This window comes from Macaca thibetana, chromosome 12 (assembly GCF_024542745.1).
Source record: "Macaca thibetana thibetana isolate TM-01 chromosome 12, ASM2454274v1, whole genome shotgun sequence".
NCBI classification, from domain to species: Eukaryota; Metazoa; Chordata; class Mammalia; order Primates; family Cercopithecidae; genus Macaca; species Macaca thibetana.
In genome coordinates this window covers 65448665-65465534 of record NC_065589.1, presented here as the reverse complement: position 1 = coordinate 65465534, position 16870 = coordinate 65448665, and the positions used below count along the sequence as shown (strand labels likewise).

The 16870-nt window shown below is 37.4% G+C and overlaps 2 protein-coding genes across 3 annotated transcripts in view; one reads left to right on the top strand and one right to left on the bottom strand.

Annotated features, from left to right (window-relative positions):
- The window catches only part of NFE2L2 (NFE2 like bZIP transcription factor 2), a 598880-nt gene that overhangs the window by 222284 nt on the left and 359726 nt on the right, over positions 1-16870 (bottom strand). The gene's annotated exons all lie outside the window — the stretch shown is intronic.
- The window catches only part of AGPS (alkylglycerone phosphate synthase), a 160067-nt gene that overhangs the window by 66638 nt on the left and 76559 nt on the right, over positions 1-16870 (top strand). For both annotated transcript variants that reach the window (XM_050750550.1, XM_050750551.1), the window contains exons 9-10: positions 7795-7920; positions 14299-14407. In XM_050750550.1, the coding sequence (XP_050606507.1) occupies positions 7795-7920; positions 14299-14407 (235 nt within the window). The remainder of the gene's footprint in view (positions 1-7794; positions 7921-14298; positions 14408-16870) is intronic.

Below are 16870 nucleotides of genomic sequence, written 5' to 3'. Positions count from 1 at the left end.
TTGAGGATTTGTTAAGCTTTTTTGATTTGTGGCTTTATAGTTTTCATCTAATTTTGACAAACTTTGTCCATTATTTCTTCAACTATCCAACAAACCCCCCTCCCCGCCGACCTTTAGGGACTCTGTTTACTCACTTATTAGGCTCTTGAAGTTCCACAGCTCACTGCTACTCTTTTCATTTTTTTCTTTTAGTTCCTGTTGCCATGTCTTGAAGTTCACTACTGTTTTATTTTGCTATGTCTTTTCTGCTCTTAATCCCATTAAATATATTTTTAATTTCAGACATTATATTTTTCATCTCCAGATGTTTAATTTGGGTCTTTTTATATGTTGCATGTCTCTACTTAACTTTTTGAACATATGGAATACAATTATAATAACTGTTTTAATGTTCTTGTCAGCTGTGTCTAACATGTGTGTTAGTTCTGGATTGGTTTTGATTTTCACCCCATAATGATTATGGGGTGTTTTCCCACTTCTTTGTAGCTTGATAATTTTTATTTTTTAATTTTATTTTTATTATATGTATATATTTTTTATTTTTATTTTTAATTTTATATTTTTAATTTTGAATGGTAATTTTTGATTAGATGGTAGCCATTGTGAATTTTGATGTTTTTCAATTCTACAAATATTCTTCAGTTTTTTTCCTGGGATGCACTTATTTGGAAACAGTTGATCCTTTAGTTGTTGCTTTTATGATCTTTTGCTTTTTTCAGTCTGAGGCTAATTATTTTCCACTATTGTGGTATGACATTCTTGGGTATCCTACCTAATATTCTATGAATTAAGAGTTTTCTCACTTGGGCTAGTGGAAACAGGTATTGTTTCTGGCCCTCTGTGAGTGCTGGCACTGTTCTCTAATCTACTGGTGTCCAACCCTTTGAATGTGAGGACTTTGGTGGCAGATATCATGAAAATTATGCATAGACCTTTTTTTTTTTTAAGCTCGTCAGCTATTGTTAGTGTTAGTGTATTTTATGGGTGGCCCAAGACAATTCTTCTTCTTTCAGTGTGGCCCAGGGAAGCCAAAAGATTGGACACCCGTGCTCTAATCCATCTAGATTATTTCTTCCTCTGATCTTTGGTATTTCACTCACTTGCATTTACGTTTCAGTACTCTGCTGAAGACCTGAGGGGTATGCTCTGCAGCTCTCCAGGCATCTTTCTTTGTGCTGCTTTTTTCTGTACTTTTTCCTATGAACTCTAAATGCCTTGATTGCCCACAGCACTATGCTCAATCTCAACTCAGTGTTTGCCAAGTTCAGCCTGGATTCTGTTTCCGTGGAGTGCTAAACTAGGGTCAAGTCACAGTGCTCACCACCTTTGTTTACTTTCTCATAGGGATCACCATCCTTCCTGACTGCATGTTCAGTGTTTGAAAACTTTTTTTTTTCTTTTTTAAAATACAGGAATGGGGTCTCGCTATGTTGTCCAGGTTGGTCTTGAGCTCCTGGCATCAAGTGATCCTCCCACCTCAGCCTCCTAAAGTGTTAGGATTACAGGCGTGAGCCACCATGCCTGCCTGTTTCTTCTATTTTTCTGTGTTTTAGTCTTTTTAGGTAGGAGGGTAAATCCTAGTTCCTTTTACTTCAGTTTGGGTAGAGGGGGAAGTTCCTGCTTTGCTTTTTATTTTTTTCATCACACTTCTAATTTTTCTGTATAATTTAATGATGATTCTTACTAATTTCAGTTTCCTTTACTATTTCTCCTTTTTTTTTTTTTAGCAGCATATACATTTTTCTCAATATTTCTCTATAATATAAACACCATAATTTAGGGATTTTTAAAGTGATATATCTGAAGCTCAACTCATAGTCAATAAATATTTGTTGTTTCAGTATTGAATTGGAACACAAGTGAGATAAAGTTTTTATTCCCGTAGAGCTTCATGGCACATGGTAAATGGTTAATGAACACAGTTATTTTTATCTAGCATAGTATGGGGCAGAGATGTTATTTTATTAAAAAAGAAATCTTGAGTCAGGCATGGTGGCTTATGACTATAATTCTAGCACTTTGGGAGGCCAAAGCAGGAGGAATGCTTGAGCCCAGGATTTGAGGCTGCAATGAGCCATGATTGTGCCATTATACTCCAGTTTGTGAGACAGAGTGAGACACTTCCTCAGGGAACGTGGGGGATGAATGTTTGATTAATTGTATGAGTAAATCTGTGGACCTTTCTTCAGCAAATTTTTCTTACCAGCTAATGGCATTAACAGAGACATAGACCTTTAAAGGAGAAAGTGGCCAAATGTATATGATCTTAGATACCATTTATTAAGCACTTACTATGCACCAGCAATTGTTCCTCACTAAATTTGCATATTGTGGTATACTGTGGTATGCGAATTTTCTAGCAACAATAAATGACAAGTTTCAAACCCAGGGATTTTTGTTTGTTTTCTTAAACTTTTTGGCAAGAAAAACCCAGGTTTTCAACCATTACACTTTCTTCACTTATTTAGTAGGAAGTTAGTAAGATTTTAAAGAAGTAAATTTAAAGTGGTGTGGTAGAGCTCCTTCAGCATGGGGAACATCTGTTTTTTTTGGTATCTTTATCTTTTGCTTTACACAATTCCTGGTATATAGTACCTTCTTGTAATTGGAGAAGGTAATGAAGTAACCTCCCAGACAAAATAAACAAATTAATAGTATATATAATATTGGATATACTGATAGAAATAAAGTGTAACACCCCACTGTCAATACTAGACAGGTCAATGAGACAGAAAATTAACAAGGATATTCAGGACTTGAACTCAGCTCTGGACCAAGCACAGCTAATAGACATCTACAGAGCTCTCCACCCCAAATCAACAGAATATATATTCTTCTCAGTACCTCATTGCACTTATTCTAAAATTGACCACATAATTGGAAGTAAAACACTCCTCAGCAAATGCAAAAGAACAGAAATCATAACAGTCTCTCAGACCACAGTGCAATCAAATTAGAACTCAGGATTAAGAAACTCACTCAAAACTGCACAACTACATGGAAACTGAACAACCTGCTCTTGAATGACTACTGGATAAATAACTAAATGAAGGCAGAAATAAAGCTGTTCTTTGAAACCAGTGAGAACGAAGACACAATGTACCAGAATTTCTGGGACACATCTAAAGCAGTGTGTAGAGGGAAATTTATGGCACTAAATGCCCACAAGAGAAAGCAGGAAAGATCTAAAATTGACACCCTAACATCAAAATTAAAAGAACTAGAGAAGCAACAGCAAACAAATTCAAACGCTAGCAGAAGACATGAAATAACTAAGATCAGAGCAGAACTGAAGGAGATAGAGACACAAAAAACCCTTCAAAAAATCAATGAATCCAGGAACTGTTTTTTGAAAATATCAACAAAATAGACCGCTAGCCAGACTAATAAAGAAGAAAAGAGAGAAGAACCAAATACATGCAATAAAAAAATCTGTAGGGGATATCTCCACTGATCCCACAGAAATACAAACTACCATCAGAGAATACTATAAACGCCTCTACACAAATCAACTAGAAAATCTAGAAGAAATGGATAAATTCCTGGACACATACACCCTCCCAAGTCTAAGCCAGGAAGAAGTCAAATCCCTGAATAAACCAATAAGAAGTCCTGAAATTGAGGCAGTAATTAATAGCCTACCAACCAAAAAAAGTACAGGACTAGATGGATTCACAGCCGAATTATACCAGAGATGCAAAGAGGAGCTGGTACCATTCCTTCTGAAACTATTCCGGGCAGAGACACAACAAAAAAAGAAAATTTCAGACCAACATCCCTGATGAACATTGATACGAAAATCCTCAATAAAATACTGACAAACCAAACAAATCCAGCAGCACATCAAAAACCTTATCCACCACAAGCAAGTTGGCTTCATACCTGGGATGTAAGGCTGGTTCAACATATGCAAATCAACCAACATAATCCATCACAGAAACAGAACCAATGACAAAAACCACATGATAATCTCAATAGATGCAGAAAAGGCCTTCGATAAAATTCAGCACCCCTTCATTCTAAAAACTCTCAATAAACTAGGTATCGATGGAACGTATCTCAAAATATTAAGAGCTATTTATGACAAACCCACAGCCAATATCATAGCGAATGGGCAAAAACTGGAAGCATTCCCTTTGAAAACTGGCACAAGACAAGGATGCCCTCTCTCACCACTCCTATTCAACATAGTATTGGAAGTTCTGGCCAGGGCAATCAGGCAAGAGAAAGAAATAAAGGGTATTCAGATAGGAAGAGAGGAAGTCAAATTGTCTCTGTTTGCAGATGACATGATTGTATATTTAGAAAACCCCATCGCCTCAGCCCAGTATCTCCTTAAGCTGATAAACAACTTCAGCAGAGTCTCAGGATACAAAATCAATGTGCAAAAGTCACAAGCATTCCTATACACCAATAACAGACAAACAGAGAGCCAAATCATGAGTGAACTCCCATTCACAGTTGCTACTAAGAGAATAAAATACGTACAAATACAACTTACAAGGGATGTGAAGGACCTCTTCAAGGAGAACTACAAATCACTGCTCAAGGAAATAAAAGAGGACACAAACAGATGCAAAAACATTCCATGCTCATGGATGGGAAGAATCAATATCATGAAAATGGCCATACTGCCCAAAGTAATTTATAGATGCAATGCTATTCCTATCAAGCTACCACTGACTTTCTTCACAGAATTGGAAAAAACTACTTTATACTTCATATGGAACCAAAAAAGAGCCCACGTAGCCAAGACAATCCTGGGCAAGAAGAATAAAGCTGGAGGCATCACGCTACCTGACTTCAAACTATACTATAAGGCTACAGTAACCAAAACAGCATGGTACTGGTACCAAAACAGATATATAGACCAATGGGAAAGAACGCAGGCCTCAGAAATAACACTATGCATCTACAACTATCTGATCTTTGACAAACCGGATACACACAAGCAATGGGGGAAAGATTCCCTATTTAAGCAATGATGTTGGGAAACTGGCTAGCCATATGCAGAAAACTGAAACTGGACCTCTTCCTTACACCTTATACAAAAATCAACTCAAGATGGATCAAAGACTTAAACGTAAGACCTAGGACCATAAAAATCCTAGAAGAAAACCTGGGCAATACCATTCAGGACATAGGCATGGGCAAAGGCTTCATGTCTAAAACACCAAAAGCAATGGCAACAAAAGCCAAAAGTGATAAATGGGGTCTAATTAAACTAAAGAGCTGCTGCACAGCAAAAGAAACTATCATCAGAGTGAACAGACAACCTACAGAATGGGGGAAAATTTTTGCAATCTATCCATCTGACAAAGGGCTAATATCCAGAATCTACAAAGAACATAAACAAATTTACAAGAAAAAAACAACCCTGTCGAAAAATATGCAACTGATATGAACAGACACTTTTCAAAAGAAGACATTTATGCAGCCAACAGACATAAAAAAAAATGCTCATCATCACTGGTCATTAGCAAAATGCAAATCAAAACCACAATGAGATACCATCTCACGCCAATTAGAATGGTGATCAATAAAAAGTCAGGAAACAACAGATGCTGGAGAGGTTGTGGAAAAATAGGAATGCTTTTATGCTGTTGGTGGGAGTGTAAATTAGTTCAACCATTGTGGAAGACGGTGTGGCAATTCCTCAAGGATCTAGAACTAGAAATACCATTTGACCCAGCAATCCCATTATTGGGCATATACCCGAAGGATTATAAATCAGCCTACGATAAAGACACATGCACATGTATGTTTATTGCATCACTATTCACAATAGGGAAGACTTGGAACCAACCCAAATGTCCATCAATGATAGAATGGATTAAGAAAATGTGGCACATATACACCATGGAATACTATGCAGCCATAAAAATGGATGAGTTCATGTCGTTTGCAGGGACAGGGATAAAGCTGGAAACCATCATTCTCAGCAAACTGTCATAAGATCAGAAAACCAAACACCACATGTTCTCACTCATAAGTGTGAGTTGAACAATGAGAACACATGGATACAGGGAGGGGAACATCACACACTAGGGCCTGCAATGGGGTGGGAGGCTAGGGGAGGGATAACATTAGGAGAAATACTTAATGTAGATGATGGGTTGATGGGTGCAGCAAACCACCATGTCACATGTATACCTATGTAACAAAACTGCACGTTCTGCACGTGTAACCCAGAACTTAAAGTATAATAATAAAAACAATGCAAGTAAGAGGTACCACTTGGGGAACCATCAGTTAAAACAAGTGATTTAACTGTTTCCCATCTGTGGAAATAGGAATAATAATATGTCAGCTTCATAGGGTTGTTGAGCAGATTAAATGAATTAACACACCTACAAAAAAAAAAAAAAAGAAATAGTTAAAGTGTGTACTAAATGATTTGCTTCTGTATAATGTCGAAGTTTGTTTTGTCATGAGAGTATGTGAAACCTGTCTTTGCTGTACCTGGTACATCTTAGGGCTCCATGAATATCTTTTCTTCTTTTCCCAATTTCATAAAATTGAGTAAAAGGTTATGTTTTAAAAGAAAATTGAGGAACAGTAGAGTTTTAAGAGAAAATAATTTGTAGTATTTTGTTTGGAGATGGAGTTAGGGAAGAAATATTATGTAACAGTCTGATAATCTTCATTTATCATAAATAAATGGCTCTTCAGCCATTTAAGCTTCTTTTTTATAGATGGATATTAACCTCTTAAATCTAAATAACATACTGAATATTTAGTGGAGAAACTTTTATTATATAACAGTTGATGTCTTTTAAAATCTTGTTTTCCTAGCAGCAAAATTAGAATAGATAGAGAATTTGTATTGCTGATATGCAAAACCTAACAAATTATATTTAACCTGATAGGCTTTCATATTTCGGATTACAACTTTCACACCATACTTAAATACAAATATACAGATGTGGCTGATATATTCTACATCTCTGCGTGGCTTACTTGAAAAATAGAACAGTTGCTTAACTGGATGACTATCAAAATGGTCAACACAGATTGATGGGCTTGAGTGCAGCAGACAGCGGGTATGCAGATGGTGGTGTCTGTACCGTTTGAGAAGAGATGGCTGAGTCTTTAAAATGATTTCACTGGAATGGCTTTGGTGGTGTTGCAATAAAGGGCATCTATTCAATCTCAGGTGCTGTGCAGATGGCAAAGCCAAGATAACGTAGAAAAATGAGAAACAAGTGACTATTTAATGTACAGTAATGCATGATCTGCATCACAAGTAAATGACAGTATTACATGCAGGAAACCTAGCCAGATGCCTGTACATTAAAACACATGACTCCTTGAGAGAATTAAATACAGGCAATTTGCTCAGATTTTCTGCAGGCCTGCTGCATATTACATTAGGGTAGAGAGAACAAGAGATTAAGTGCTTTATTTATTGAAAGTGTTTAGGTAAAGTTGGCAGTTAATTAAACATAATCCAATCTCCATATATTTAAATTACCTCTTTGTAGAAAAGTGGGGAAGAACAGCTGGCCTTAAAACAAAAGGATGTAAGGAGTATGATTATCTGGTGAACCTGTGAAAACTAGAACTTCTTTTAGACTACATTTTTCAATTTTGTAACATTTTCCAGTAGGCAAAAGCTTAAAAAAAATTTTTAGGACTAGTGTGATGAAAGTATCTTTTTTTTTTTGCTATGTAGGAATTAATAAATTCAAATATCAATGACATGGAAATTTTAAAGTGAGAGGAGTTAATGTGTTGAATGCTGTGTGTAATGGGACCATTTTCACTGTAAAATGTTACATTTTTGTTTTTCAGCTTAAAGAAAGTGGTTATTGTACAGGTCATGAACCAGATTCCCTGGAGTTCAGTACTGTAGGAGGATGGGTATCTACTCGGGCATCAGGCATGAAGAAGAATATCTATGGCAATATCGAGGACCTGGTAAATATTTTTCTAGTTATGTAATAATTGATTAGTATATAGATATTACAAAATGATTAGAAGCCTTTAAAAATTAACAGTTGGGGCCAGGCACGGTGGCTCATGCCTGTAATCCCAGCACTTTGGGAGGCCGAGGCAGGCGGATCATGAGGTCAGGAGATTGAGACTGTGCTGGCTAACACGGTGAAACCCTGTCTCTACTAAAAATACAAAAAAAAATTAGCCGGACGTGGTGGCGGGCGCCTGTAGTCCCAGCTACTTGCGAGGCTGAGGCAGGAGAATGGTGTGAACCTGGGAGGCGGAGCTTGCAGTGAACTGAAATTGTGCCCCTGCACTCCAGCCTGGGCGACAGAGTGAGACTGCATCTCAAAAAAAAAAAAAAAAAAGAGTTGGACAGTAGATCCCCCCTCCCATAAGTATACTCCTTTTGACTATAATAACATTGAACATGTATAGTAGAAAGTTAACCAAAACACAACTGTGGTCATTATTTAAGGATGCCCCTTTTCAGGCGACTACGTTTTAAGCTTTGTAGATGTTTCACAGTATCCAGCTCATGAAATACAGTCAGCTCTCTATATCCACTGGTTTCGTATCCACAGATTCAACCAAATGCAGCTCAAAAATATTTGGAAAAAAAAAATAACAATACCACAAGGAAAATAATACAAAAAGTACAGTAGAACAACAATTTACATAGTATTTACATTGTATTAGATATTCATAAATATTCTAAAATGATTTAAAGCATGTGAGAGGATGTGCATAGGTGTTATGCAAATACTGTGCTGTTTTATGTAAGGGACTTGAGTACTATGGATTTCGGTATCCTTGAAGGTCCTAGAATCAGTTCTTTGGCGATACTGAGGGATGTCTGTATACAAATATTATTTTACAAGGCTTGTGGAAATGAAGTCTTCAACTCTACCACGATTTTAGTCCATTTACTTAGATGATTTCATTGTTGCTACTTTGTTTCCTTAGGAGATTTTGCATTTTTCTGAAAATAATTTTTCCTGTATAGAATTAAAAAGGCTGATTGAAATTGTTCTACCAAGTAGTGGTATGACCTGTCATGTTTTATGTTCACACTACTTTTTGTAGCTGATATGGTGCCACTTTGCTGGGAGTTAGTATAATAATACTATAAAATTCTGGGCACCCTAGTTAGGGATTAGGTATCATTTGTTCCATTTGTAGCTTTTTCAGTGATTAGTTGTGTGAATTTGTACAAATTGGTTTACCTTTCTAAACTTCAGTTTCCTCTTCTGTAAAATAGAATAATGATATTTGCTGCATAGAATTATTGTGAGGAGTAAAGGACATAAAATGAAAACTCAAATTCTCTGGTGTGTAGTAGGTGCTTCATAAATGTTGTTTCCTTATCGTCAATATTTTCATAGTAGTTTAAAAGAACTTTAATTTGAGACTATTAAATGATGTTCCCAACATTATTCCTGGAGCTGTTTAGCTTTGCTTTTGAAATCTAAAGTTTCCACATTTTCATCAATATCTTTGTTGATAGGAATATTAAATCTTTAATAAAATATGTTGGTTCTTTATAGTTAACACCAAGGAATTTAAAACTTTTGTCTATATTGTGAATAATACTTTTTAAATATTTCCATTATCCTATTTATTTTTCTTTATTCAGGACATTTAGAAAAGCACATTTTTCTTTTTGCAGTTAAAATAATCTAAATTCAGTTTTGGGGAGAAAATTTGATCCTTTTGCTATTGGATTATTAAGGACTTTATCAATGTTAAGCAAATATTTGGTAAACAGCTACCTTTAGCACTGCGAAAACATGTAATTTAATCATTTTTTGGAGATATTTAAGGGATACAAAGTAAAAGTGTACATCCTAGTGTAATTGTTTGCATTAATAATTACTTAGCACATTTTATTTTATTTTATTTTTGTTTGTTTGTTTGTTTTTGAGACGGAATTTTGCTCTTGTTGCCCAGGCTGGAGTGCAATGGCGCAATCTCAGCTCACCACAACCTTTGCCTCCCGAGTTCAAGCGATTCTCCTGCCTCAGCCTCCAGAGGAGCTGGGATTACAGGCATGCGCCACCATGCCCAGCTCATTTTGTATTTTTAGTAGAGACAGGGTTTCTCCATGTTGGCCAGGCTGGTCTCGAACTCCAGACCTGAGGTAATCCTCCCACCTCAGCCTCCCAAAGTACTGGAATTACAGGCATGAGCCACCGCACCTGGCCAGCACATTTTATTTTTAACTTAAATTTTTAAACTCTGCAATATATAGTATCCTCTGAAGCTGTCTTAATTTATATTATTTGCTTTTGTGAAAATTTTACTAAAGTTGATAGTCTTTTAATACGTGTGGTTACAATGGAACCCATGAAAAAAATTAAGGAACATGTTAATATACTTCTTAACAGTGAATATTTAATTAAAGCACAGTAAATAATGATGCTCATAGCTTAGTTAACTGTTTGAAAAAAGTTGAAGATAGTTGTTTAGTCCAAATTTTTTAAAAATTTAAAAGTTTTAACATCTGAAGAATCAGAAGTCTGTGTACAGTGGGATAAACTTTTCATCTTAAATTCTGGTTCCCACTTGTTTTCCAGGTCATTTTAAGGAATTCCAACAATAGTCCATCTCAAATACTTAATTTAGTGAATGTCTCTTCACTAACCAATTTCCTGAGCATATCTGATTACACTTTCTTATGCTAGTGTTACAGAGCTGAAGCTCATCGCTATTAGTGGTAATCCATTGCTTCTGTGAAAGGAGCCTTGCTACATTCTTCAGTTATGAAGCACTATTAGAAGGAAAAACATTGACCTCTGTAGTGACAAAACCAAACTAAAAATTCTGGATCTTCACAAAAGAAAGTAAAGTATGATGCCGTGAGCGTTTCATTTTGAAGAATTTTTGAAGAAAATGCTTCTTTTAAAATTATAATTGTGAATAGACAATTCAAGCAATTAGAAACTTGTTTTTTATTTAAAAATATTAATTACAGAAGTGTAAAAAATGTATGCTATAGCTGGGCATGGTAGTTCACACCTGTAATCCCAGCACTTTGAGAGGACAAGGCTTGAGGCCAGGAGTTGGAGACCAGGCTGGGCAACATAGCAAGACGTCATCTCTACAAAAAATTAAAAAATTAGCTGGGCATGGTAGCACATGCTGTAGCTCTAGCTACTCAGGAGGCTGGAGTGGGAGAATTGCTTGAGCCCAGGAGTTTGAAGTTACAGTGAGCTATCATCCCACCACTGCACTCCAGCCTGGGTGACAAAGCAAGACCCTATTGTTTTTTTTTTAAGTGTCATGTGTATATTAAATACATACCATTTTGAACACTTTTAACATCTTTGTATTCATCCTTCTGTCATGGGATTCTTGGGATGTCAGTTTTTTAGCCAGAAACCTCTGGCTGGCAGCACCTTTGCCCAAGTTTTGCTTGGGCCCACTAGGCTTGTTCAGCCCACTCGGCCTGGCAGGCTATGCTTGGCTTATGCTACTGGTCTGGATCCCATGCTTGCCAACGACGAGCCAGGCACAGAGCAGTGAGGAGTGTGTGAATGAGTGAATGTGGAGTCTGGCCACAGCGCATAGCCAGGGACGCCAGTTGTGGCAGGACGGGCGGCTCCAGGCATTGGCTCCCTGCAAGGCTGCGGCTGGACCAGGCATACTGCAGGCAGCTTCCGTTGCTGGCACCAGGGAATGTGGTGGTGCCTGGAAGCTTGGAGACGCCAGGGACTGCAGAGCCCCAAAGAGTGTGTCATAGCCCTGGCTCAGGGAGCTCCTAGGTCTGGGCCACAGCTCTTCTCTCCTTCTCTCACCTGTCTTTCCCTCTCATTGCCCTCCATGGGGCAAACAAGGGGTGTGTTTCAGCCCTGTTTCTGTTACAGCTCTTTCAGCTCCGCCATTTGGCGAGTCGTGCATTTTTGTCCCACATCCAGGAAGAATGAGGTATGTAGACAAGTGGGGTGAGCAAGGTGAAGGGGTGCTTTATCGAGTGACAAAACAGCTCAGAGGAGACCCGTATTGGGTAGCTCCTTTCACAGGTAGGCCATCTTGACAAGCATCCAGCTCTCAGCAGAGAGCCCACAGTGGGTAGTTCCTTTCCACAGGCAGAGCATCCTGATGAGTGCTTAGCCCTCAGGAGAGAGGAGACACATAGTGGGTAGCTCCTCTCTGTCAGCAGGGCGTCCTGATGAGTGTCAGCTCTCAGCAGAGAGGAGATGCACAGTGGGTAGCTCCTTTCTGCAGACAGGTCATCTGATATCTGCCCAATTCTGGCTGAGTCCTGGGTTTTTATGGGGTTCAGAGAGGAGGAAGTGTGTGCTGATTGGCCCATGGATGGTTATGGGCAGTCCTGGAATAAGCATCATAAGTTCCCACTCTGGTCCATGGAACTGGCAGCACAGCCCCCCAGGCATCAGGCCCTCCCTGGCTTGAAGATGGGGTTTCACCAGGGACCGCACATTTCCGCCCAGGAGCCTGTCTGCCTCCTACAGCTGTTTATGGTTCCCAGATGCTCAGGCTGTTCATGCTGAGGGCCTCCTGCAGGCCAGTGCCAAGCTGCCCGCAACCCCCACTTATCCTCCCTTCTGTGCTCATTGGTGCCCAAAGTCCGGAGGCGGCTGAGGCAGCAGGGGGCTGGCATGTCAGCACTGCCCTGAGCATGCACACACCCGGCTGGATTGCACCAGCGTCCAGGCTCGGCCTCAGTTTTTCTCCAAGAATGGAGAGAAGCCAGGTAGTGGAAGCAGGCACTTCTGAGCCTGCAGGGGCCTGGGGATTCCCAGGCCCCCAAGAGTCTAGCGATGCCTGGGTCTGCAGCCACAGCTGGGTGGCTGCAGCTATGTCCAGGAGGGTGGGATTCCTGCGTGCTCCTGGCCCCCAAGAGCACAGGGATGCCTGGGTCCAGAGCCACAGCCGGGCTGCTGCAGCTGCACTCAGGAGTGCAAGGCTTTTGCTCTGCCAACTAGGAAGGGGGTGGGGCTTCGACCTGTTTCCGGCTCCTGTTGACTCTATGAAGTGCACAGCCCTGATCATGCCACCCCCACTGCAGCTGAAGTCTTTGCAGCAGCCACTCCAGATGAGCTGCTGGTGCCATCACTTCTAGAACTGTTTCTAGGCATACAATAAGCACATAAATATATCTAGTTTTTAATATAAAAAAGAGGACCATATGTGTTTAATCTGCTCTTTATGTTATCAATATATTAACATGTAAATGAACAGGTTTGCACCATCATTTTTAAAGAGTTATATAATTCTTTTATTGAGAATGCATGGTTTATTTAATTCCCTCTTAATGAACATTTAAATTATTCTTGATTTCAAAATTACAGAAAATAAAGGGAAAATAATCTTTTTAGTAATTTCTTTGGTATACATCTGTAATCATTTTCTTTGGGTAAGCTCCTTTAGTTGATTTGTTGGATGAAGAAGTTTATCCATTTTAGAGTTTGGATCCTTACAGCCAAATTGCCCTGTAAAAATTTTGTACCAATTGACATTCTCACTAACACTATGAGAATCTTTGTATTTTACTGGACGTTTTATTTATGTTTTTGTATTTTGTTAATTGCTAGTGAATGTAAACTTTTAAAGGGTCCTCATTGGCAATTTTTATTTTGTATTTTGTGAATTGCTTATTGATGTTCTCTGCTCATTTCCTTCAATAATAAATAGACTGTTGTTATTAATCTGTCCAAAATTCATTCTAAAAATATGTTGGATTTTTACCTAACCGCTTCTGATTCCGATCTCAGGAACTATTTTTACAGTGATCCTCCTTCCCCAGTGTACTTCCTTTCTCATTTGTATGATGAGTCACACATCTCTTTCCTTCTCTTAAAACTCAGTCATTGCTTCTGCTGCTTCATCCCAGTTTTGACCTGATCTTAGTTAATATTTAATTATTTTCATTGTTTTCTACTAAGTGGGATTGAAGGTGGGGATAAAGCAAGAATAATTTTTTTTTCTTAGAATTCTAATTGTCTAGTATTCATGCCTGACATGAATAATATGCTTCATCAAGATTATGATTATTGCTTAGTTTTTGAGTCCTTTAGTTCTGTGCCATATGGATAACCCTAAATTTGGTTTAAATAAATGTGTTATTCTGTTGTTCTTAAGATAATGAATATCCCTAAACCAATTTAAATCAAGCGATGTACAATCTTAGAATGGTTTTTCCCTCTTTTAAGGTTATATACAAATTTAACTTTAGTCTAAAAATTACTAAAAGATACTAGAATTCTTAAAAACATCACAATTTATTAACCCAATACTTTAAAAGTAGGTTTTACACAAATATATATGAATGTCTGTACGTAGACACACATTCACTAACAGATGTCTAGAATTTACATCGTGTATTGTATTAAACAGGTGGTTCATATAAAAATGGTAACACCTAGAGGTATAATAGAAAAAAGCTGTCAAGGACCTCGTATGTCAACAGGCCCTGATATCCATCACTTCATCATGGGATCTGAAGGTAAATATAACTGTAAATTTATTAAGAAAAAATATGGGTTAGTCATGCAGTTTTGTGAAAATCTTTATATTGTGACATCAGATCTTTGAAAGACATGTTTTATATGTTTAAGGAGTTTTTAAAATTTTTATTTTAAGACTATAAAGTTTTATTATGAGAACATCTGATTAAATTTCCTCTTACATTATGCTTTTTTATGTTTCTAGAGACAGCTTGATCTTTTAATTTTTATTTCAGAATTTTTCATGAGTTTCAGGAAAAGTGATCATCAGGATTTAAAATGGTTTATTTTGACATTTTGTATTATAGTATTCTTAAATTTTGTCAGAATTATCGGGGGAAAGGATTGATAAAGCATTATCTTATTGTCTTGTCTTTCTATAATTATGTCTTTTATAAAGTTAATTACTATTTGATTTTTAGAAGTAGAATTTAAAATTCTGCTGGTTCACATATATTTTAAACTTCTGTTGGTCTTTTAAGTTTTCACTACACAAATAGTATCATTTGCTTGATTACTTAATGCTGGGTAGATTTGAATGTAGTTCATCTCATCTAAAACATTTAAGTCCTGTGCAGATCTGGAAAGAAGTAACCTTAAAATAATTATTATGTAGGCATGGTGAATTGTATGGATAAAGTAAACATGGGCTTATTTTTCAATTTTTAGAGTGAGAGAGGGACATTCCTTATATTCAGAGAAATAAGTTAAAAATAAGCAAGTATTTCTAGATTAACAGAGGAGCTCATTACTCACTTCAGAAGGTGGTCCAAGCTGCAGAAGATATATTTTGGTAACATTTAGCCATATTCATAAATTAAAAAGCAGGTACAATAAACTAAGATGTTAGGCTTAAATTCTAATCTGACAGTAACATCGAAGAGGGAAAAATATAATAAACTATGTTTCTTAGTGATGTAATACAGATCAGTTGTTTGGCTGATGACCAGTAGTATAGCTTAGATGTTCTTCATGGTAACCAATGACAGACCTTTGTCAAGATATCTCACCAGTTTACTCAGTTTATTCCTTTTCTGATCAGCATACTCTTCTATGAAAAAACAAAACTATATTTGTAATAAGAAAAATAATATTAAATTCATTTAAAATAACGTAGTTACTTTATATTATTCTGGGGCTTCTAATACTAATGCATCATCTACAAATTAGAAGAAATAACTTTTTGCCATCGGAAGTCAAGTTGAATAACAAAAATAGGCATTAAAACTCATAATTGTTCATTACATTTTTTGATATTTACATAGTTGGAGTCAACTCTATAAATATAAATAATTTTTTTTCAAATAGCCACATTATACTTTTTTTTTTTTTTCCCATCAGTCAGCCTTTTAAAAATTCTAGTTGCTAGATATTATGCTGGGACATTTGAGACAGATAATAACAGACAATTATATAACAGCATGACAAATTAAATGATCAAGTAAAATGCAGAAGAAATATAGACAAGATGAAGTTGATAGGTGCTTACAAAGGCTTCCCCAGAGAGGCCATACCTAAAGTGGTCTTTGAGGTTGATAAGAAGAAAATAATTCCAGGTCAAGTTGAGGGAAGACAGAAGAGGGGAGTTGCCCTTCAGAATGACCATTATATTGGTGGGCTTAGAAATGAGAAAGGGCCGTGTCTGCCTCATTACGAGGCTGCCGGTTTTTCAGTATGACTGGAATTTAAGGTTTAATTGTGGAGTAGAACAGTCTGTAGGTCTAGGGGCAGAATGGTAAGGACTACAGGGTAGCTGGAGAGATAATTTGGTCTTTTCATGCCTTTTAAAATGGTTTGAACTTTTATCTAAAAGACTGGGCTACCTCCGTAGGTAGTCACTAACTGTATGAATTTAAGGAAGGGACAAACTTATTATAATAAAGTAAGCAAAGAACTGTAAGATTGGGCTGGGCGTGGTGGCTCACACCTGTAATCCCAGCACTTTGTGAGGCTGAGGCGGGTGGATCACTTGAGGCCAGGAATTCAAGACCAGCCCGACCAACATGTTGAAATCCTGTCTCTACTAAAAATACAAAAATTAGCCGGGTGTGGTGGTGCATGCCTGTGATTCCAGCTACTCGGGAGGCGAAAGCACGAGAATCGCTTGAAGCAGGGAGGCAGAGATTACAGATTGCGGTGAGCCGAGATTGTGCCACTGCACTCCAGCCTGGGTGATGGAGTGAGACTTTGTCTCAAAAAAAAAAAGAAAGAAAGAAATAGAAATAGAAGAAGAGATATGGTTTATTTAAAATTTATGAGACTAAATTACTGTAGTTAAATGAGATTTTATTACAAAGTACATGCAACATAGCATACTGATATAAGAGCATGAACCATGAAGTCTATCAGATCTGGATTTCCATCCTGATTCTACTACTAATATTTCCATGTCTTTGTATAAGTTAGATAATTTTCAGTGCCCAATGTCCTCAGCCATAAAGTGGTAGCAATAAAATTGTTCA